The 23948-nt window shown below is 48.8% G+C and overlaps 2 protein-coding genes across 6 annotated transcripts; one reads left to right on the forward strand and one right to left on the reverse strand.

Moving 5' to 3' along the window:
* The first annotated feature begins 3119 nt into the window (after window positions 1–3119).
* Window positions 3120–8347, forward strand: socs9 (suppressor of cytokine signaling 9). 5 transcript variants are annotated; one of them, XM_068018817.1, is made up of 2 exons: window positions 3120–3181; window positions 5922–8347. In XM_068018817.1, exon 2 carries the CDS (start codon window positions 6193–6195, stop codon window positions 7498–7500), a length of 1308 nt encoding a protein of 435 aa, XP_067874918.1. In that variant the 5' UTR covers window positions 3120–3181; window positions 5922–6192; the 3' UTR covers window positions 7501–8347. The 5 variants fall into 5 exon arrangements, with proteins under 5 accessions (XP_067874918.1, XP_067874919.1, XP_067874920.1 ...); XM_068018818.1 differs by lacking the exon at window positions 3120–3181 and adding an exon at window positions 3188–3371; XM_068018819.1 differs by lacking the exon at window positions 3120–3181 and adding an exon at window positions 3188–3308.
* A 4825-nt stretch (window positions 8348–13172) lies between these two features.
* LOC137353197 (small ribosomal subunit protein uS12m-like) lies at window positions 13173–22617 on the reverse strand. Its single transcript, XM_068019250.1, has 3 exons — window positions 22448–22617; window positions 16553–16646; window positions 13173–13669 (listed from the first exon to the last, which is right to left on the reverse strand). Exons 2-3 carry the CDS (start codon window positions 16599–16601, stop codon window positions 13236–13238), a joined length of 483 nt encoding a protein of 160 aa, XP_067875351.1. The 5' UTR covers window positions 16602–16646; window positions 22448–22617; the 3' UTR covers window positions 13173–13235.
* Between the last annotated feature and the right edge of the window lie 1331 nt (window positions 22618–23948).

Raw genomic sequence — 23948 nt, forward strand, 5'->3', positions numbered from 1 at the left:
AAGCAGCCCGCTAGATTAGCACCCCATCCACCACTTTCAACATTCACTCCATCCACACCCGACGCACAGTGGCAGCAGTATGTACTATCTGCAAGATGCACTGCAGCAACTCACCAAGTCTCCTTTGACCGCACCTTCCAAACTCATGACCTCTACCACCTAGAAGGACAAGGGCAGCAGATGCATGGGAACACCACCACCTGCAAGTTCCCCTCCAAGTCACACACCATCCTGACTTGGAACTATATTGCCTTTCCTTCGCTGTCACCGGATCAAAATCCTGGAACTCTCTTCCTAACAGCACTGTGGGTGTACCTAGACCCCAAGGACTGCAGAGGTTCAAGAAGGCAGCTCACCACCACCTTCTCAAGGACAATTAGGGATGGGCAATAAATGCTGGCCTTGCCAGCAATACCCACATCCCATGAATGAATTAAAAAAAGACCCATTTGCCACATTTCTGCCTTCACCCCTTCCCCTCCCTCCCAGAACTGTGACAGGGATCCCATTGTCCACACTTTCCACCCCACCAGCCTCCAATCCAAAGGATCATTCTCTGCCATTTCCACCTCCTCCAGCATGATGCCACCATGAAACACATCTTCCCCACCCCTCCACCGTCAGCATTCCAAAGAGATTGTTCCCTTCTCGACACCCTGGTCCATTCCTCCATCACCCCCGACACCTTGTCCCCTTCCCACAGCACCTTTGCAGGCAAACGCAGGAGGTGTAACACCTGCCCTTTTATCTCCTCTCTCCTCACCATTCAAGGCCCCAAACACTCCTGCCAGGTGAAGCAGCGATTTACTTGTACTTCCTTCAATTTAGTATACTGTATTATACGAACATACGAATTAGGAGCAGGAGTAGGCCACTCGGCCCTTCGAGCCTGCTCGTTCGCTGCTCACAATGCGGTCGCCTCTACATTGGGGAGACCAAACGTAGATTGGGTGACCACTTTGCAGGACACCTCCACTCAGTCCGAAAGCATAACCATGAGCTTCCATTGAGGTTGCTTTCCATTTCAACACACACCCCCTGCTCTCATGCCCTCATTTCTGTCCTTGGCTTGCTGCAGTGTTCCAGTGAACATCAATGCAAGCTCAAGGAGCAGCACCTGATCTTTCGATTAGGCACTCTACAGCCTTGAGGTTGCAACCTTGATTTCAACAATTTCATAACATGACTGGCTTTTTAATTTATTTATTTTTATTTTATTTTGTTTTTTTAACCATGTGCCTGTTTTTCATGTTGTGCTTTGGGACAGAGCTGTTCATTGTTCTGCTATTAACTCTCTCTTTGGACTAATGCTTTGTCTTTCACCGCAAGCATTAACACACTCTTTGCCTTCGTCCCAGGACAGCTTTGTTATTTAATCTCTCCTGCCCTATCACACACCTTCCCTTATTTTTATCTTCCCCACCCCCACCATCCCCCCATCCCACCCTTCACTTGCTTAAAACCTAATACTTTTCTACCTTTGCCAGTTCTGATGAAGGGTCACAGACCTGAAATGTTCACTCTGTTTCTCTCTCCACAGATGCTGCCTGACCTGCTGAGTATTTCCAGCACTTTCTGTTGTTATTTCAGATTTCCAGCATCTGCAGTATTTTGCTTTGATTTACTTCAAAAGTACTCCATTGACTGTCAAGCGCTTTGAGACATCCAGTGGTCATGAAAGGCGCTATATAAATACAAGTACTTATTTGTTCCCCCATTCAGCACCCCTAAAAATCATATCATCTGATTGTTACCACGTTATGTGCCTAAGTTAGCTGCTAGGTTTCCTACATTACATAACAAATACACCAACCCCTCAGCCATGCCCCTAACCCCTTGCACACTTCCCCCTCACCCTGCCCCTACCCACTGTCCAGGTTTGAAATCAGCAAAAAGTAGAACTGGATTGTGAATTGGAACTGTCACATTGTCACTGATGCCCTCAGCAAGTCTAGCAGGTGGACTATGGAGGGCGGTGGTGCCTTGTCAAAGCAGAGTGAAGGGGCTGGAGACATGGTTCCCTACAGCATCGATATAAAGGTGGGACCCGTGTCCTGGTGAATGTCAGTGTGGGTGTGGGACCCGTGCCCAGTGAATGTCAGTGTGGGTGTGGGACCCATGCCCTAGTGAATGTCAGTGTGGGTGTGGGACCCGTGCCCGGTGAATGGCAGTGTGGGCGTGGGACTGTGCCCCAGCGAGGGTCAGTGCGGGCGTGGGACCTGCGCCCCAGCGAGGGTCAGTGTGTGTGGGGCCCGTGCCCCAACGAGGGTCAGTGTGTGTGGGACCCGTGCCCCAGCGAGGGTCAGTGTGTGTGGGACCCGTGCCCGGTGAATGTCAGTGTGGGTGTGGGACCCGTGCCCGGTGAATGTCACTGTGTGTGGGACCCGTGCCCCAGCGAGGGTCAGTGTGTGTGGGACCCGTGCCCCAGCGAGGGTCAGTGTGTGTGGGACCCGTGCCCCAGCGAGGGTCAGTGTGTGTGGGACCCGTGCCCGGTGAATGTCAGTGTGGGTGTGGGACCCGTGCCCGGTGAATGTCACTGTGTGTGGGACCCGTGCCCCAGCGAGGGTCAGTGTGTGTGGGACCCGTGCCCCAGCGAGGGTCAGTGTGTGTGGGACCCGTGCCCCAGCGAGGGTCAGTGTGTGTGGGACCCGTGCCCCAGCGAGGGTCAGTGTGTGTGGGACCCGTGCCCCAGCGAGGGTCAGTGTGTGTGGGACCCGTGCCCCAGCGAGGGTCAGTGTGTGTGGGACCCGTGCCCCAGCGAGGGTCAGTGTGTGTGGGACCCGTGCCCCAGCGAGGGTCAGTGTGTGTGGGACCCGTGCCCCAACGAGGGTCAGTGTGTGTGGGACCCGTGCCCCAGCGAGGGTCAGTGTGTGTGGGACCCGTGCCCCAGCGAGGGTCAGTGTGTGTGGGACCCGTGCCCCAGCGAGGGTCAGTGTGTGTGGGACCCGTGCCCCAGCGAGGGTCAGTGTGTGTGGGACCCGTGCCCCAGCGAGGGTCAGTGTGTGTGGGACCCGTGCCCCAGCGAGGGTCAGTGCAATGAATGACTGGGATGATTCCAGTCTGACTGGTTCCGTTCCGGGTTTTCCCTGTTGCCGCCTGCAGTTTCTGCGCTGGGCGCTGAGGGCGCTGTGGGTGGAGGCGGGGCCGCTCCCGGAGCCTGGGCCCCGGCTGGAGGTGGGAGGTGAGTCTGGGGCGGCGGAGAGAGGGGCCTGCGACCCGGGGCCGCTGCCTTCCTCAGGCTGAAAGGAAGTCGCAGGAACCGGAGCCCTAGAGCGGCTGCTGAAAAGCGGCCTCGGCCTCGACCCCCGGTAGAACCGCCTGAGCCCCGGGGAAGCGGTCCGGCTGGGCCCGGGGATTCACCCCCTTCCCCGGTATTGCCCTGGAGACCAGGAATAGAACCTGGGTTCACCGGGGGCTTATTGAGTAATAACTGGGGATTTACTGAGTAATTGGGGATTTATCCAGTAATAACTTGGGAATTACTGAGTAATAACTGGGGATTTATCCAGTAATAACTGGGGAATTACTGAGTAATAACTGGGGATTTACTGAGTAATTGGGGATTTATCCAGTAATAACTTGGGAATTACTGAGTAATAACTGGGGAATTACTGAGTAATAACTGGGGATTTATCCAGTAATAACTGGGGAATTACTGAGTAATAACTGGGGAATTACTGAGTAATAACTGGGGATTTACTGAGTAATTGGGGATTTATCCAGTAATAACTTGGGAATTACTGAGTAATAACTGGGGAATTACTGAGTAATAACTGGGGATTTATCCAGTAATAACTGGGGAATTACTGAGTAATAACTGGGGAATTACTGAGTAATAACTGGGGATTTACTGAGTAATTGGGGATTTATCCAGTAATAACTTGGGAATTACTGAGTAATAACGGGGGATTTACCCAGTAATAAGAGGGGATTTACCCAGTAATAACTGGGGATTTACCCAGTAATAACTGGGGATTTATCCAGTAATAACTGGGGAATTACTGAGTAATAACGGGGGATTTACCCAGTAATAACTGGGGAATTACTGAGTAATAACGGGGATTTACCCAGTAATAACTGGGGAATTACTGAGTAATAACGGGGGATTTACCCAGTAATAACTTGGGAATTAGAGTAATAACGGGGGATTTATCCAGTAATAACTGGGGAATTACTGAGTAATAACTGGGGAATTACTGAGTAATAACTGGGGATTTATCCAGTAATAACTGGGGAATTACTGAGTAATAACTGGGGAATTACTGAGTAATAACGGGGGATTTACACAGTAATAACGGGGGATTTACACAGTAATAACTGGGGATTTATCCAGTAATAACTGGGGATTTATCCAGTAATAACTCGGGAATTACTGAGTAATAACTGGGGATTTACTGAATAATAACTGGGGAATTACTGAGTAATAACAGGATTTACCCAGTAATAACTGGGGATTAACTGAATAGTAACTGGGGATTTACTGAGTAATAACTGGGGATTAATTGAATAATAACTGGGGAATAACTGAGTAATAACTGGGGATTAACTGAATAATAACTGTGTATTTACGAGTTTAACTGTGTATTTACTATGTAACCAGGGATTAACTGGGTATTTACTGAGTAATAACCGGGGATTTACTGAGTAATAACTTGGGATTTACTGGGGGTTAACCGTGTATTTACTAAGTAACCAGGGATTTACTGGGTATTTACTGAGTAATAACAGGGGATTTACTGGGGTTTAACCATGTATTTACTAAGTAACCAGGTATTTACTGAGTAATAACTGGGGATTTATTGACTAATAACTGGGTATTTAGTAAGTAGTAACCAGTCATTTACTGGGGTATAACTGGGGATTTACTGAGTAATAGCCAAGGGTTTACTAGAGTAAAACTGGGGATTTACTGAGTAATAACCCAGGATTTACTGAGTTATAACTGGGATTTACTGAATAATAACCAGGGATTTACTGGGGTTTAACTGGGATTACTGGGGGATTTATTGAGTAATAACTGGGGATTTACTGGGTGTTTTCTGAGTAATAACCTGGAATTTACTGGGTGTTATTGTAATAACCAGGGATTTACTGTGATTGAACTGGAGATGTACTGAATCATAACCGGGAATTCATTGGGGTTTAACTAGAGATTTACTGGGTATTTACTGAGTAATAACCAGGGATTTACTGGGAATTAACTGGATATTTACTGAGTAATAATCATAGGAACCTAGGAGCACAAGTAGCCCATTCAGCCCATCGAGCCTGCTCCACCATTCAATATGATCATGCCTGATCATCCACTTCAGTGCCTTTTTCCCACACTATCCAAGTATTTATTAATAACTGGGAATTTACTGGGTATTTACTGAGTAATAACTTGGGATATACTGGGTAGTAACCAGGGATTAACTGTGGATTTACAGGATAATAACCAGGTATTTATTAGATGAATACACCCAGTTAGTCGACTATTTTTATCCGGAGGGTTGGAGTTCTGTGCCGGGTGAGGTTAAATGTAAAACATGGACATTCCTCGACTTGATTAACTGTGGGTTTGTGGGGCCTAAGGAGGGCAGGACAGACCCAGATTCTGTTGCATTGGTGCTGTTAGCTGTCTGCACTTGCAAGGCAGCACAGCTGCGGCTCCACAATCGGACTCCTCTTCCCCCCCCCCCCCACCCAAACCCCAACCCCGGCCAGTGGGAGGTCATCAGCCAGAGTCCCTGCTCCCCTTTCACTCTCTGACACTGTGACTGGTGCTATCACCCACACCCATGACCACCCCACAACCCTGTTACCGCCCCCCCCCCCACATTTTGTCTTCAGGCGGGAGTCTGGAGTCTGATCAGAATCGGTGGGGGAATGGATTTCAGTATTTCATTCTCTTAGTGATGTATTTTCATCTGTTTTTGCAGTGAGTGAGTTCCCTGTGGGGTTTCTTGGAGATTCCTGGTTTCCTGATCGAAGTCTGATTGAGCAATGGGGAATTCCAAATGTGCCAGGACGCAGGGTGGAGAGTACAGGAGGAGATGGCTGATCAAACCGTTGGCCATGTTTCCAGAGATTGCCTACCATTAACGGATTCGATCCCCTATCGGTCTCACAACGGAAATTTGTCTTGAAGCTCACACTCGCAATTAGCACCGAATCAGAGGAGCTGCTGATTCCTGCTCGCTCCTGGAAAACATGTCAGAGCCGCAAGAGAATGAGCGGCCGGAGAGAGATAAGCGGGCCGTGCGACCAAAGGTCAGGCGAGGGGACTCCGAAGACCAGAGGGAAAGTCGAAGCAAAAAGAACAGAAATTCCCACAAATCCAAACTCTCCGCCAGTGCCTCGGGAATGGGACAAACGCAAGGAAATGTCAGGAATCCTTCGGGTGGGAAATCGGGAAAACAGAACACCGATCTAACTTGGGAGAAGGATTCCCAGAACTTTGGAGCGTGCAAACTGCCCAACAGGTCCCTGAGGCAGCGGATTCAGGATGTGGTAGGTCAGTGTTTCCCCATTAAATCCCACAGTCTGAATTCTGCCATCTTATCCTCCTCCAAAAGGAAGATCCACATTAGTGAACTGATGCTTGATAAATGCCCCTTCCCTGCTGGCTCAGATCTGGCACAGAAATGGTACCTGATCAAGCAGCACACGGCCCCTGTCTCGCAGAGCTTGCCGTTGCTGGACACTGCACCCCCTGGCGGGACACCAGTTGAGGATGAAGATGACCGACTGCGAGAGAGAAGGCGGATCAGCATCGAACAGGGAGTCGAGCCTCCACCCCACGCACAGATTCACACCTTCGAGGTGACGGCACAGATTAACCCCTTATACAAACTGGGACCCAAACTGGCACCAGGGATGAACGAGTTGGCAGGAGATGACCGGGCCACCCTCCAGATTCAGGAGAGCGCGTCCATAGAGGAGGTGCCGCCTCCCCAACTGCCCACAGAGAATGTAGAGATCAAAGATGGCTACCGTGCCCATACACAGATTGACTACATCCACTGCCTGGTCCCCGACCTCCTGGAGCTGACCACTTTCCCATGCTACTGGGGGGTCATGGACCGATACCAGGCTGAGGCTCTGCTGGAGGGCAAACCAGAGGGAGCCTTCCTGCTGCGGGACTCAGCCCAGGAGGACTACCTCTTCTCAGTCAGCTTCCGCAGGTACAGTCGCTCCCTGCACGCACGCATCGAGCAGTGGAACCACAACTTCAGCTTCGATGTCCATGACCCCAGCGTCTTCCACGCTCCCACCGTGACCGGCCTTCTGGAGCACTACAAAGACCCCAACTCCTGCATGTTCTTTGAACCACTGCTGTCCAGCCCCATTAACAGGACTTTCCCCTTCAGCCTCCAGCACATCTGCAGGGCTGCCATCTCCAGCTGCTCCACTTATGATGGGATTGACCGCCTCCCGATTCCCAACACCCTGAAGGAATACTTGAAGGAATATCATTACAAGCAGAAGGTCAGAGTACGGAGGCTCGATACCAGGTGAAACAACAGCAAGCTGCTGAAAGTGACCTCTTCAAAACACCCGAGATCAAATAATGACTTTTTTATTGTTTACTATTTATTTGAAAACTGAAAAATCCACAATCTTAAACCCCAAGAAAATGTTGTTGGGTTTTTTGTACTAATATTATGCTCATCAAAGCACCAAAGTACTGCAGTATGAAGCATGGATATGTGCAGGGTGAAGCTCCCTCTATAGTGCCCCAATAAAACACCTCACCGCCCCATTCCACCAAACATCAAAGGAGCAGGTCCTATTGCATTAATGGGATATTTTATCTATTTCCTATAGCAGCCATCCTATGTACGATTGCCATCTTTAGTGCCAATTAATGCCCCAATTGAGACTGACCAACTCATTTCACGTCGAACTGCCACAGCTTGTGGAATAAGCTGCCCCCCCATCAGGCTGGACTGGACTGAGACATGGAGCTCAGAGGTGAAGGCCCAGGCACCCCATGTATCGTCTTTATTTACTGCATCTCTGCCCTCAGTTCAATCTGTAATCCAGACTTTCCAGTTTGTAACTTTGAAAAGTCAGGGTCTACAATTAGACTGAAGATACAAATCACCATGGGGACCACTACTGAGAGCTGCTTTGTTAAAGGTTTAGTTGATACACTGACGCAGTGTAAATATGGACCACATTATTTGCGGGTAATTAACTGGACATCCTATCCAGAGATTCCATCTCCATCTGTTGACCGTGTCCCCTATGCCACGCAGTGTATGGACTGTCAGTCTGCACTGAGCACTGGAATTGACCACAATACAATCTTAATCTAGCACGTGATTGTTACAATGTATATCATTAAATTTTGAAGAATGAAGTTGTAATTTCATTGAGTAACTCCCAACAGCTCAGCAGATAAATGCACAATATGTTTCGGTCCTGTGATATATGCAGAGCAGAAAGTCCCAGTTCCTGGCCTGACTGATCTCGGTTGGGGTCAGAATTTGGGGGTCATCGCACCAGCTCTCACCATCCCTGGGCTAAGAAAGGGGGCACAAAATTCCTGAAATCGATTGTTATGCAGCGACCGCACTCCCCTTCCCCCCCCACACTGTACCCGCTGCAAACTGACTGAGGATGGGCTTGGCCTTGACTGTGGTGGGCTCACTGTTCAAATGCCCTTGGACACGCACTGTCTAGGCTTCTACATGGGTCACTTGAGATGTGGTTCCGGAAGCTTGCAGGTACCTGCACAAAGGAAATAAACTTGCAGGGCTATGGGTATCGAGCGGGGGAGTAGGACTGACTGGATAGCTCTGTGGAGAGCCAGCATAGACTCAGTGGGTCAAATGGTGTCCTTCTATGACGTAATTGACCCTATGCCTCTAAATCCTACATGGGCACCAGCTCAGGAACTCTTCATGTTGAAATCACTGGATAACACAGACTGGTTGATGAGGTTACAAGTCCTGAGCTGCCAATTACTGTTTTACATATGGTTACATTTTTCATCTGTGTAATTCTTTGATACAAAAGAGTCTTTGAACTAACACTGAGAGAGCCAGTTGCAGGAGGAGTTAAAATGATGCAAAATACTCTCGGGGTTGATGCTTCAGTAAAAGCAGGAACTAATCTCTGCTGTTGTCCCTCAGCTCATCAAGTTTATTGGGCAGGACACTTTGCATGTGGTCCAGTGAGCTTTGGGAGATGGTCAAATGTCATCGTAATGGAAGTAGACTTCACTCATAGTTCCTAGCAAGAATGAGACCCCTCTATGAAAAGCACACACACAAAGGCCTGGAATTTCCCCAGGGATTCTCTCTTTGGAGGAAGATCGTCCATTTCTCTCATTGAGTTCCCGCTGTAAGCACGGCCAGAGATTGGGGATCCCTTGCAGAAATTCCACCCAAAATCTTTTGCATCTAGTGTGTTTGTGTCCAACATACTCCAGACATACAGTTTGCTGCAGGTGTGAAAACGTCATTCACAATAAAAGCTAGAGAAAGATCAGTCGTCCATCTGCATCCTGAAATTTACAAGCAGTTGCAATTGCCCTCTGACTGACCTCAGTGGTTATGGATAGCTACACTGACTTAGATTTTCCATTTAGGGCTTAATTTTTGTTTGTTAATGCTCCTGTGAAGCGTCTTCTGACGTTTTACTATTTTAAAGGTGCTATATAAATACAAGTCTCTGCCAGGTTAACAGCTGAACATCACAACCTGAGACTATGCATGAGCAATGCCATGGGAGATCCATTAGTAACCAGTGTAGGTTAGAGAGCAGTTTTGCTCTCAACGCAGTATGAGTAAAAACAGTCTCCATTGGTGGGAATCTGATTTAACCTGGAGATACAGTGGAAGAAGTAAATAAGGGAAATAAAAAGCAAATTAAGATACTGCAAGATGAACAAATACTTCACACCGGGACTGTGACACTGTCACATCTCCTAGTAACGGAACTGAATAGGGCCAACCTTTGGGGGGGGGAGGGGGTTTGTCCACCATCTCTCCCATAGGCTTTGACTCCCTCACTGAGCCAGATCCTTTCCTCGCCAATTGGGAGTGAGATTCCTTTCTTCTATTTGCTCCCTACTCAGGGAGACCCAAGACCAGTTGTGATCCCCACCACTGCCCTGACTGAACAGCTAGCATTTAAAAAACCATTTTAAAAAGACCAGTTTGCTGGTCTGAAGGTGTTTGTGAAGTATAGGTTTGGATATGTGTTTGTCATTTCAGACTACTGCTTATGAGGGTATAAATGGAGTGCTGCACAGACATATCACCTAAAACATTTGTTCATATCTGTTTAAAGAAACTGTTTAAATAATTGTAAATAGTAATTAAAGAACAGGGTGTGGCTCTCTGGGCAATGGCTGCATTCTGGGTGTGCATTTCCAACTATCACAGGCCTCATCCTCTGTCTGTGCTACCTAGAGGGAGGGGCGAACAATTCATTCAGGATTCAAACTCCCAGTTGCTTGAAAGTGTGGAATTGGAGTAAGGATGGGATCATGCTCAAATGTGATGCTCCCCATGGTCAAACAGCCTGCTGACCATCACTGTCTAGACAGTAAATAGCCACTTGGGTGGGTATTTGTGAGTTTCTGGCCTCCCCATAGAACTGCCCGCAGGTGAAAGGCAGCGCCTTCAGGAGAGGACGACAGCAGAAAAGCAACTGGGAACAGCCGCGGGCTTTTCTTTCTCTGCGGAGGAAGGGGAGTTGATTTGTGACAATCGTGAAGGGGATTCCTCAAACAACCTCTTCCCACTTGGAGGTCAGAGATGCAACTATCTCATATTAATGCTGCTGAAATTTGTTGGATTGGAACGATTGAGTGATCTGTGTTCCGATTAAAACGGCTGTCTGTAAAGTCTAAGTTTGCTCATATTTCAGACTGTTTTTGATGTTGGTGGGGGATGGATGGATTGGGGGGGGATGTTGGCCAGGTCACAGAGAGATCTTCCCATTCTTCAATAATGGGATCTCTAAAATCTAACTGAACAAACTGATGGGGCTGCAGGTTATGGTTTTATTCAAAGATTGATACGTCCAACAGTGCAGCACTCCCTCAATACTGCACTGTGTGCTCAAGTCTCTGGAGTGGGACTCAAACCCACAATTTTCTGACTCGAGTGAGTGTGCCACCGACTGAACCAAACTGACTGTCACGAGACAGTCTCTGTAAGAGAAAATACTTGCTGCAGGATGGACAAATCGCTCCCACCAGGTTACAGTATAACAGTGTTCCACAGGGACAGACTTGTATCCACCAGTACTGTACCCCAGTGTTACACAGGGACAGACCATTTCCCCACCAGTACTGTACCCCAGTGTTACACAGGGACAGACCATTTCCCCACCAGTACTGTACCCCAGTGTTACACAGGGACAGACCATTTCCCCACCAGTACTGTACCCCAGTGTTACACAGGGACAGACCATTTCCCCACCAGTACTGTACCCCAGTGTTATACAGTGACAGACTTGTACCCACCAGTACTGTACCCCAGTGTTACACAGGGACAGACCATTTCCCCACCAGTTACTGTACCCCAATGTTATACAGGGACAGACTTGTACCCACCAGTACTGTACCCCAGTGTTACACAGGGACAGACCATTTCCCCACCAGTACTGTACCCCAATGTTATACAGGGACAGACCATTTCCCAACCAGTACTGTACCCCAATGTTATAAAGGGACAGACCTGTCCCCACCAGTATGTACCCCAGTGTTATACAGTGACAGACTTGTACCCACCAGTACTGTACCCCAGTGTTACACAGGGACAGACCTGTCCCCACCAGTACTGTACCCCAGTATTATACAGCGACAGACCTGTCCCCACCAGTACTGTACCCCAGTGTTATACAGGGACAGACCATTTCCCCACCAGTACTGTACCCCAATGTTATAAAGGGACAGACCATTTCCCCACCAGTACTGTACCCCAGTGTTACACAGGGACAGACCTGTCCCCACCAGTACTGTACCCTAGTGTTATACAAAGACAGACCTGTCCCCACCAGTGCTGTACCCCAGTGTTATACAAAGACAGACCTGTCCCCACCAGTGCTGTACCCCAGTGTTATACAAAAACAGACCTGTCCCCACCAGTGCTGTACCCCAGTGTTATACAAAGACAGACCTGTCCCCACCAGTACTGTACCCCAGTGTTATACAAAGACAGACCTGTCCCCACCAGTGCTGTACCCCAGTGTTATACAAAGACAGACCTGTCCCCACCAGTGCTGTACCCCAGTGTTATACAAAGACAGACCTGTCCCCACCAGTGCTGTACCCCAGTGTTATACAAAGACAGACCTGTCCCCACCAGTGCTGTACCCCAGTGTTATACAAAGACAGACCTGTCCCCACCAGTACTGTACCCCAGTGTTATACAGTGACAGACCTGTCCCCACCAGTGCTGTACCCTAGTGTTATACAAAGACAGACCTGTCCCCACCAGTACTGTACCCTAGTGTTATACAAAGACAGACCTGTCCCCACCAGTGCTGTACCCCAGTGTTATACAGGGACAGACCATTTCCCCACCAGTACTGTACCCCAATGTTATAAAGGGACAGACCTGTCCCCACCAGTATGTACCCCAGTGTTATACAGTGACAGACCTGGACTGCTGTGTGTTTCACAGTAGAATGAACTGAGTAAAAGTGTCACACTTCCACTAGTGTGCACTATCTCACATTGTGCACCATTTCCCTTCGCTTTGAAGAAGTCACCAACAGGCTGGGGTTCCCCAGGTGAGAGTCCCCATCCACCCGGTCCGTCATCCCAGGGAATGGATCCAGTGAAGCAGAGGGGGTGCAAAACAGAACATTCTGTTCTCCCAGGACTTCCCTGCCTCTTCCACCAAGCTTACAGCAGCAGAAATCTCCTTCCCCACCAGCCTGTCAGCGGATATGTAGCTGCGGAGGCCATCTCATTGCACTCTTATCATCTCCGTGCTTCCCAGCGAGGGTGACTGGGCAGTGATTGGGAGCAGGAACGCTGTCCAGTACCTACCTCCAACCCTACCCTGACTGAACCCAGTGGGGCTGAGGTAACTGCACCATCGGTTTGTGAAGCGAAGACTGGTGATGGACGTTAGGGAAGGGGAGGGATGGGCACGGGCTGCTGGGCTTGTCTCAGTGAGTGCAGCCTGAGAAATTGTGAAAGCAAACAGTCCTGCCAAGTGTGGACGCACAATACCTTTTATTATTCACTCAGTACCGGATGCTATTTTCATAACACAAAGGCTTTACTTTCTCTTTTGTACGTGGGCACAGTCGTACTTTCCGCGCACGACTTTCAACTTGACACCTGGCAGGTCTTGTGTCCGTCCCCCCTCCAGCAGCACGATGTTGTGCTCCTGGAGGTTGTGACCCTCTCCAGGGATGAAGCAGATCACCTCCTTGCCGTTGCTCAGCCTGACGCGGGCGCACTTGCGGTTTGCCGAGTTCGGCTTCTTGGGTTTGCGGATCATGGTCTTCAGCACCACGCCCTTGAGCTGGGGTCGGCCGAAGGTGGGGCCTACCTTGGGGGGAGCACACTTGGGCTTGCCCTTCTTGTGCATCTGGTGGAGGGTGGCCATCGTCCGGCTGTTCTGCTGGCAAATAGGAGGCGGCCTAACTCCCAGCAGGAATGCTCGCTGAAGAAGGGAATTTGGCAAGGATCCAGCCAGTCTCACTGCACCTAGAGGGAAGCACAGGAACATTAACATCTGCTTTAGGTGAGCAATTATTTTGTAATTACTGTGCAGAAAAAGAATGTACCATCTACAAAATGTACTGTAGAAAATTGTCAAGCCTCCTTCAACAGCACCTTCCAAACCCACATCTACCACGTAGAAGAACGGCAACATGGGAACACCACCACCTGCAAGTTCCTCTCCAAGTCACACACCATCCTGACTTGGAACTATATCACCGTTCCTTCACTGTCACTGGGTCAAAATCCGAGAACGCCCTTCCTAAAAGCACTGTGGGTGTACCTACCCCAAATGGACTGCAGCGGTTCAAGAAGGCAGCTCACCACTACCTTCACAAGGGCAACTAGGGTTCGGGCAATAAATACTGGCCTAGTCAGTGACGCCCACATCCCATCAACGAATAAAAAGAAACATGCTGTTTCCCCCAACTAGTCTGTGCCAATGTTTAGGCTCCACACTGACCTCCTACCATCCCCCACCCCCATACTTCATCTTACCTTAGTACTTAGCAGAAGGCACTAAAGGGGAAATAAATGTAGAAAAAATTCTACCAAAGAATATAAAATTATAGCCACAGTGTTTCCAAGTCATGATTTTGTTCTATTTGTCACGTTGATATGTACAAATCATGCTGACAAGGATAGCGCTAATTGGCCTAGAAATTCATCTATTGACATTCCTGACCTCCGTTCATCTGGAGCAGATCTCCTTGTCTCCATCATCACTATAGCTACTCAGGTTCCTCTCTCTTCCCAGACACTGCTTGATCCCTCAACAGGTGGGAATTCAACAAATGGCGATGGACAATGACAGTCTTAGAGAGAGAACTTTGCATTTCTATAGTGCCTTTAACACTTCAGGATTTACAAAAGCACTTTACAATCAAGGAAGTATTTTTGAAGTGTAGTCACGGTTGTAATGTAGGAAATGCGGCAGCCAATTTGCGCACAGCAAGACCCTGCAAACAACGATGTGATAATGACCAGATCATCTGTTTTTGTGATGTTGGCCCATGGATAAATATTGGTTCAGGACACAGAGGAGAACTTCCCTGCTATTCTTCAAAACAGTGCCATGGGATCTTTTACATCCAACTGAGAGGGTAGCCAGGGCCTCGGTTTAACATCTCATCCAAAAGACTGTACTTTCAGCAGTGCAGCACTCCCTCTGGGAAAGTGAGCCTGGATTATGTGCTGGTTGAAACAGTTGAAATGGTTTGTGATGATTGGGAGCTTGAGTAGGATCTTTTCAAGCAGTAGTTTGAGAAGGGAAGGGAACAGTGCCTGAGGGACAGATGAGTTATGACAACACAAGTATAGAACAGAAAGGTATTGAGGTAAGAGTTACATGATCAGGATCTGGAAATGAGTCGAGAGAGTCTGATGGAGAACAGGATGGCTGAGAGGCACAGACTGCTGGGGCACTGGGATTAAGGGTACTGCTGAAGCTCTTCACCTTAAGGTGAGGAGGGTAAGGGGAGGGGGGTGTGGGTAGTAGCAGAGTGTGGGGTGGACTTGTCCTGCAAGATGGCCCAATGAGAGATTGGATTGGGTAGAGGTGCTCTGGCCCAATCTAGCATTGAACAGTCAGTCTGGTCTAATGTCTGGGCCATGGGCCTGAGGAACAGGTGAGGGAATTGAGGAGCATTTTTCCCCCCAGGGGCGGAGAAGGGGTAGAGGCAGGGAGTGGGTGTATATGGAAAAAAAAGAGAAAGCACTCATTAAACTAGTGTTAAATATTCCAATTCTTAAGACAAGCCACACATCACAAACTTTTTGTAAGAACATTATTCCGCTCCCCATTTCTCCTGAAGGCCCTGATTCCTGTGTTCCACAGGCACCAGCCCTCTGTTCAACAAGCTATTCGCTCTTCAGGGAACATTGCGTGACTTTGATCCTGTTCCTTCCTGACACCCGCTCATTCGATAGGGATCAGGAGCTGGGGGAGGGGAACTGTCCAATATTCTGCCCTCCAGAACCCAAAACCAATTAAACAGAACAGATGGGCTGGTAAGATGAGCAGTGCAGTGGCAAATGGAATTTAATCCTGAGAAGTGTGAGGTGATGCATTTTGGAAGGACTAACAAGGCAAGGGAATATACAATGGATGGTAGGACCCGAGGAAGTACAGAGGGACCTTGGTGTACTTGTCCATAGATCACTAAAGGCAGCAGCACAGGTGGATAAGGTGGTTAGGAAGGCATATGGGATACTTGCCTTTATTAGCCAAGGCATAGAATATAAGAGCAGGGAGATTATGATGGAGCTGTATAAAACGCTAGTTAGGCCACAGCTGGAGTACTGTGTCCAGTTCTGGTCACCACACTATAGGAAGGATGTGATTGCACTGGAGAGGGTGCAGAGGAGATTCACCAGGATGTTGCCTGGGCTGGAGCATTTCAGTTATGAAGAGAGACTGAAAAGGCTAGGGTTGTTTGCCTTAGAGCAGAGAAGGCTGAGGGGGGACCTGATTGAGATATACAAAATTATGAGGGGCATTGATAGGTTAGTTAGGAAGAAACGCTTTCCCTTAGCGGAGGGGTCAATAACCAGGGGGCACAGATTTAAGGTAAGGGGCAGGAGGTTTAGAGGGGATTTGAGGAAAAATATTTTCACCTAGAGGGTGGTTGGAATCTGGAACACACTGCCTGAAGAGGTGGTAGAGACAGGAACCCTCACAACATTTAAGAAGTATTTAGATGAGCACTTGAAATGCCATAACATACACGGTTACGGGCCAAGTGCTGGAAAATGGGATTAGAATAGTTAGGTGCTTGATGGCCGGTACAGACACAATAGGCCAAAGGGCCTGTTTCTGTGCTGTATAACTCTATGACTCTAACAAAATATGACAGAAATAAAACTCACCCAAAGTCAACGATGACATCCAGGTCCTAAGCACACTTGTGGAAAACATCTCTTCAGGTCTGTCTACACCAAGGGAGCTGCGTGGCTTTCAGTCCTACACAATGAAAACAAACAAGTGGGATGAGGGACTTCAGAAGCTGGGATTTTCTTCTTAAAGCACAGAACGTTAAGGGAGATTTGCTAGAGGTGTTAAAAATCTTGAATGATTTTGATAGAGTAAATAGGGACAAACTGTTTCCAGTGGCAGGGCATAGATTTAAGATAATTGGCAAAACAGTCAGGAGAATTCTTTTTTACGCAGTGAGTTGTTGTGATCTGGAATGCACTGAGAAAGGGCAGTGGAAGCAGGTTCAATAATAATTTGTTCTTCTCTAATAATTTACATTTTTTATTTACTTGCCATAGAGGGAATGCAACAGAGGTTCAACAGACTAATCCCTGGATGGTGGGATTGTCTTATGAAGAGAGATTGAGGAAACTGGGCCTGTATTCTCTAAAGTTTCAAAGAAAGAGAGGTGATCTCATTGAAACTTACAAAATTCTTACAGGGCGTGACATGTTGGATGTAGATAGAATGTTGTGAATCTAGAACCAGGGGACACAGTCTCAGAATAAGGGGTAGACCATTTAGGACTGAGATGAGGAGGAATTTCTTTACTCAGAGGGTGGTGAATCTGTGGAATCTACCCCAGAGGGCTGTGGAAGCTCAATCATTGAGCATGTTCAAGACAGAAATCGATAGATATCTGGATACTAATGACATCAAGCGATGTGGGGGAAAATGTAGAGGTAGATGATCAGCCATGATCTGTCTCAATGGCAGAGCAGGCTCAATGGGCCGAATGGCCTACTCCTGCTCCTATTTCCTATGTTCACAAGATATGTGCATCGCTGGCTATGCCAGCATTTATTGCCCATCCCTAATTGTCCTCGGGAAGCTGGCAGTGAACTGCCTTCTTGAACCACTGTAGTCCATGTGGTGTAGGTACTGTTGTAGGTATTGGGGAATGAGCCCGGCCAGGTGGTCAAAGTTTCAGTGGGGGTGCATTTCGGGAGCAGTGACCATAATTCCATAAGTTTTAAGGTACTTGTGGATAAGGATAAGAGTAGTCCTCGGGTGAAGGTGCTAAATTGGGGGAAGGCTAATTATAACAATATTAGGCAGGAACTGAAGAATTTAGATTGGGGGCGGCTGTTTGAGGGTAAATCAACATCTGACATGTGGGAGTCTTTCAAACGTCAGCTGATTAGAATCCAGGACTAGCATGTTCCTGTGAGGAAGAAAGACAAGTTTGGCAAGTTTCGGGAAGCTTGGATAATGCGGGATATTGTGAGCCTAGTCAAAAAGAAAAAGGAAGCATTTGTAAGGGCTGGAAGACTAGGAACAGACAAAGCACTTGAGGAACATAAAGACAGTAGGAAGGAACTTAAGCAAGGAGTTAGGAGGGCTAAAAGGGGTCATGAAAAGTCATTGGCAAACAGGATTAAGGAAAATCCCAAGGCTTTTTATACATATATAAAGAGCAAGAGGGTAAAAGGGTTGGCCCACTCAAGGACAGAGATGGGAATCTATGTGTGGAGCCAGAGGAAATGGGCGAGGTGCTAAATGAGTACTTTGCGTCAGTATTCACCAAAGAGAAGGACTTGGTGGATGATGAGCCCAGGGAAGGGAGTGCAGATAGTCTCAGTCATCTCATTATCAAAAAGGAGGAGGTGTTGGGTGTCTTGCAAAGCATTAAGGTAGATAGGTCCACAGGGCCTGATGGGATCTACCCTAGAATACTGAGGGAGGCAAGGGAAGAAATTGCTGGGGCCTTGACAGAAATCTTTGCATCCTCATTGGCGACAGGTGAGGTCCCAGAGGACTGGAGAATAGCCAATGTTGTTCCTTTGTTTAAGAAGGGTGGCAAGGATAATCCAGGAAATTATAGGCCGGTGAGCCTTACGTCAGTGGTAGGGAAACTATTAGAGAGGATTCTTCGGGACCGGATTTACTCCCATTTGGAAACAAACAAACTTATTAGCGAGAGACAGCATGGTTTTGTGAAGGGGAGGTCGTGTCTTACTAATTTGATTGAGTTTTTTGAGGAAGTGACGAAGATGATTGATGAGGGAAGGGCGGTGGATGTTGTCTATATGGACTTTAGTAAAGCCTTTGACAAGGTCCCGCATGGCAGACTGGTACAAAAGGTGAAGTCACACGGGATCAGAGGTGAGCTGGCAAGATGGATACAGAACTGGCTTGGTCATAGAAGACAGAGGGTATCAGTGGATGGGTGTTTTTCTGAATGGAGGGATGTGACTAGTGGTGTTCCGCAGGGATCAGCGCTGGGACCTTTGCTGTTTGTAGTATATATAAATGATTTGGACGAAAATGTAGCTGGTCTGATTAGTAAGTTTGCGGACGACACAAAGGTTGGTGGAGTTGCGGATAATAATGAGGATTGTCAGAGGATACAGCAGGATATAGGTCGGTTGGAGACTTGGGCGGAGAAATGGCAGATGGAGTTTAATCCGGACAAATGTGAGGTAATGCATTTTGGAAGGTCTAATGCATGTGGGAGGTATACAGTAAATGGCAGAACCCTTAGGAGTATTGACAGGCAGAGAGATCTGGGCGTACAGGTCCACAGGTCACTGAAAGTGGCAACGCAGGTGGATAAGGTAGTCAAGAAGGCATACGGCATGCTTGCCTTCATCGGTCGGGGCATAGAGTATAAAAATTTGCAAGTCATGTTGCAGCTGTACAGAACCTTAGTTAGGCCACACTTAGAATATTGCGTGCAATTCTGGTCGCCACACTACCAGAAGGACGTGGAGGCTTTGGAGAGGGTACAGAGGAGGTTTACCAGGACCTTGCCTGGTCTGGAGGGCATTAGCTATGAGGAGAGGTTGGAAAAACTCGGATTGTTTTCACTGGAACGATGGAGGTGGAGGGGCGACATGATAGAGGTTTACAAAGTTATGAGCGGCATGGACAGAGTGGATAGTCAGAAGCTTTTTCCCAGGGTGGAAGAGTCAGTTACTAGGGGACATAGGTTTAAGGTGCGAGGGGCAAAGTTTAGAGGGGATGTGCGAGGCAAGTTCTTTACACAGAGGGTGGTGAGTGCCTGGAACTTGCTGCCAGGGGAGGTGGTGGAAGCAGATACGATAGTGATGTTTAAGAGACATCTTGAAAATATATGAATAGGAAGGGAATAGAGGGATATGGGCCCCGGAAGTGCAGAAGGTGTTAGTTTAGGCAGGCATCAAGATCGGCGCAGGCTTGGAGGGCCGAATGGCCTGTTCCTGTGCTGTACTGTTCTTTGTTCTTGTTTGTTCTTTGTTGGGAAGGGACTTCCAAGATTTTGATCGCGTGACACTGAAGGAACGGTGATATAGTTCCAAGTCAGGATGGTGTGTGGCTTGGAGGGGAACATGCAGGTAGTGGTGTTCCTATGCATCTGCTGCCCTTGGCCTTCTAGGTGGTAGAGGTCGTGGGTTTGGAAGGTGCTGTCAAAGAAGGCTTGGCAAGTTGCTGCCGTGCATCTTGTAGATGGTACACACTGCTGCCACTGTGCGTAACTGATGAAGAGAGCAAATATTAAGTCTGGTGACAATTTAAACTGATATTCCAGATTTAGTTGGTGTTTGGGAAACCTTTCACCTGATGTGTAAGTGAAGATATTGGGAAATCAGTTTCACCAGGATGACAAGCCTGGTGCATTTTGGCATTTATAGCCTCCCTTTTGTAGGAAACAAACAGGTTTGTTTGGTGTAAGTCTTTCTCCTCTAAAATCAACTCCCTCTTCCCTGGAGATGGTGGGTGCACGTTCCACAGTTGCTGGGCAATTGGTACCCTACCACAGTGATGAATGTCCATGTAGGACAATGAGGAAGAACATGATATTTGACCGGGGGGGGCATCATGATCCAGGCTGATTCTGTCCAGCAAGGGTGACTGGCAAATGATTGATACAGGGATTCTGGCCAACTTACCAACCCAACCCAGGGTAGTGAAACAAAAGCAAAATAGTGCAAATGCTGGAAATCTGAAATAAAAACAGAAAATGCTGGAAATACTCAGCAAGTCCAGCAGCATCTGTAGAGACTTCAAACTTTCTGTCCTTGGCCTGCTATAGTGTTCCAATGAAGCTCAATGCAAGCTCGAAGAACAGCACCTCATCTTTCGACTGGGCACTTTACAGCCTTCTGGACTCAACAGCGAGTTCAATAATTTTAGATCATAACCTCTGACCTTGTTTTTTTCTTTTTTGTTTTTCTTGCCGCTTTGATTTTTTTTTTGTTTCTTTCTTAATCCTTTATTTTGTATTCGGACAGCTGCTCTCCTGCCATTTACACCTCATCCAGACACATCTTTTGTATTTTTACTTATCCCGTTAACACTCACTCCCTTTGGCTTTTTACCATGAAACCTTTTGTCATTTAATCTCCTCTGCCCTCCACCCTATCAAAGACCTTCCCTTTCATTCTTCTTCACTCCTCCCCCTTTCTTAGAATGGTTACAGCACAGGAGGCCATTCAGCCCATCGTGTCTGTGCCAGCTCTGTGTAAGACCAATTCATCTAGTCCCATTCCCCTGCCTTTTTTCCGTAGCCCCTTCAATTTGTTTTCTCTTCAGATAATTATCCAATTCTCATTTGAGAGGCTTGACTGAATCTGCCTCTCAGGCAGTGCATTCCAGATCCTAACCACGCACTGCGGGCGGCACAGTTGCGCAGTCGTTAGCACCGTAGCCACACACCTCCAGTGACCCGGGTTCAATTCTGGGTACTGCCTGTGTGGAGTTTGCAAGTTCTCCCTGTGTCTGCGTGGGTTTCCTCCGGGTGCTCCGGTTTCCTCCCACATGCCAAAGACTTGCAGGTTGATTGGTAAATTGGCCATTAGCAATTGCCCCTAGTATAGGTAGGTGGTAGGGAAATATAGGGACAGGTGGGGATGTGGTAGGAATATGGGATTAGTGTAGGATTAGTATAAATGGGTGGTTGATGGTCGGCACAGACTCGGTGGGCCAAAGGGCCAGTTTCAGTGCTGTATCTCTAAACTAAACTGCGTAAAAAGGTTTTTCCACATGTCAACGTTGCTTCTTTTCCCAATCATCAGTGTCGTCTTGTTCTCAGCCCTTCCACCAACGGGAACAGTTTCTCGCTATCTACTCTGCCGTAGACCCCTCGTGATTTTGAACACCTCTATCAAATCTCCTCTCAACCTTCTCTTCTCCAAGGAGAAGAGCCCCGGCTTTTGTTTTAAAGAGACACAGCACTGAAACAGGCCCTTCAGCCCACCGAGTCTGTGCTAACCACTGCGCCACTCCAATCTATCCACGTAACTGAAGTCCCTCATCCCGGGAAACATGGTCATGAATCTTTTCTGCACCCTCTCTAAAGCCTTCACCGTTCCCAAGTGTGGAGCCTGGAATTGGACACAATGTTCCAGTGGAGGCTTTTATACAGGTTCATCATAACCTCCTTGCTTTTGTATTTTATTTATAAAGCCCTGGATTCTGTTTACTTTATTATCCACTTTCTCAATCTGCCCTGTTGAATGATTTATGCAGGTCCCTCTGCTCCTGTCCCCTTTTAAATTCCACCTTTTATTTTATATTGTTTCTCCCCAGTCAAACCTGAAACATTAACTCAGTTTGTCTCCCCACAGACACTCAGAGTTAAACAGCACAGTAACAGGCCCTTCGGCCCATCGTGTCTCTGCTGGCCATCAAGCACCCGTCTATTCTAATCCCATTTTCCAGCCAAGATGCTGCCAGACCTGTTTTGGTTCCAGGGGGACTGAGGCCAATTCCCGGCCCCCGCTGTGAGGAGCACAGGCCGGGGATGGAGCCTGCTCTGGGCTCGGTGCCACATCCCGCGCTCTTTACCATTTAATCAGGTCACTTACTCTAAACAGATGAACCGCCGGAGGCCGCGCCCAGGGGCGGGTTGAGCAGCGAATGAAGCCCGAGGCTCGGGGGCCGACCCTCCTCCGGCTGATACCCGGGCGAGACCCGCGCTCGAGTCAGGCCTGCAGCGCAGCTAGGCCGCGTTGCCATGGCAGCGGCGGGACGGTGGCCGGGACGGAGCGCGAGTTCAAAATGCGCCGCAGCTTCAGAGTTTAAAGGGGCAAATATTTCAAACTCAGTCTCTGCTCTGGGAGCTTTTCAGTTCAGATTCTCAATCATTCAAAAAGATCACAAATTAACCAGATCCCCCCCACCCACAGTGTGGACAATATCAGCACAAACTCCAGGCTCTGACCCTGGGGGGGTGGGGGTTTCTCTGCCCCTGGGGGGTGGGGGATTCTCTGTCCCTGTCCCTGGGGGGTGGGGGTTTCTCTGTCCCTGCCCCTGGGGGGTGGGGGTTTCTCTGTCCCTGTCCCTGGGGGGTGGGGGTTTCTCTGTCCCTGTCCCTGGGGGGTGGGGGATTCTCTGTCCCTGCCCCTGGGGGGTGGGGGTTTCTCTGTCCCTGCCCCTGGGGGGTGGGGGTTTCTCTGTCCCTGTCCCTGGGGGGTGGGGGATTCTCTGTCCCTGTCCCTGGGGGGTGGGGGATTCTCTGTCCCTGGGGGGTGGGGGTTTCTCTGTCCCTGCCCCTGGGGGGTGGGGGTTTCTCTGTCCCTGCCCCTGGGGGGTGGGGGTTTCTCTGTCCCTGTCCCTGGGGGGTGGGGGATTCTCTGTCCCTGTCCCTGGGGGGTGGGGGATTCTCTGTCCCTGGGGGGTGGGGGTTTCTCTGTCCCTGTCCCTGGGGGGTGGGGGATTCTCTGTCCCTGCCCCTGGGGGGTGGGGGTTTCTCTGTCCCTGCCCCTGGGGGGTGGGGGATTCTCTGTCCCTGTCCCTGGGGGGTGGGGGATTCTCTGTCCCTGCCCCTGGGGGGTGGGGGTTTCTCTGTCCCTGCCCCTGGGGGGTGGGGGATTCTCTGAATCTCGGCAATTTCCGGATTCTCCAGTAAAACAATTTCCGGACGTCAGAGATAGCGCTTCCGGTGCGTTTCCCTGACAACGGAGCCAGACCGCAAAGGGGGAGGGAGGAGGGAGGAGGGAATGTGAGTGAAGATGGAGAGAATGTGAGTGAGGATGGAGAGAATGAGAGTGGGAGGATGGAGAGAATGAGAGTGGGAGGATGGAGGGAAAGAGAGTGAGGATGGAGAGAATGAGAGAGGGAGGATGGAGGGAATGTGAGATGGAGGATGGGGAAATGTGAGGGAGGATGGAGGGAATGTGAGTGAAGATGGAGGGAATGTGAGTGAGGATGGAGGGAATGTGAGTGAGGATGGAGAGAATGAGAGTGGGAGGATGGAGAGAATGAGAGTGGGAGGATGGAGGGAAAGAGAGTGAGGATGGAGAGAATGAGAGAGGGAGGATGGAGGGAATGTGAGATGGAGGATGGGGAAATGTGAGGGAGGATGGA

This window comes from Heterodontus francisci, chromosome 40 (genome assembly GCF_036365525.1).
Source record: "Heterodontus francisci isolate sHetFra1 chromosome 40, sHetFra1.hap1, whole genome shotgun sequence".
Classification (NCBI taxonomy): Eukaryota; Metazoa; Chordata; class Chondrichthyes; order Heterodontiformes; family Heterodontidae; genus Heterodontus; species Heterodontus francisci.

Excerpts from the sequence above, each read along its gene's own strand:
- socs9 (XM_068018817.1), top strand. The coding sequence starts at position 6,193 with ATGTCAGAGCCGCAAGAGAATGAGCGGCCGGAGAGAGATAAGCGGGCC.
- LOC137353197 (XM_068019250.1), bottom strand. The coding sequence starts at position 16,601 with ATGTTTTCCACAAGTGTGCTTAGGACCTGGATGTCATCGTTGACTTTG. Across the intron at positions 13,670-16,552 it reads GATGTCATCGTTGACTTTGG|GTGCAGTGAGACTGGCTGGA; the intron begins GTGAGTTTTATT and ends GCTTCCCTCTAG.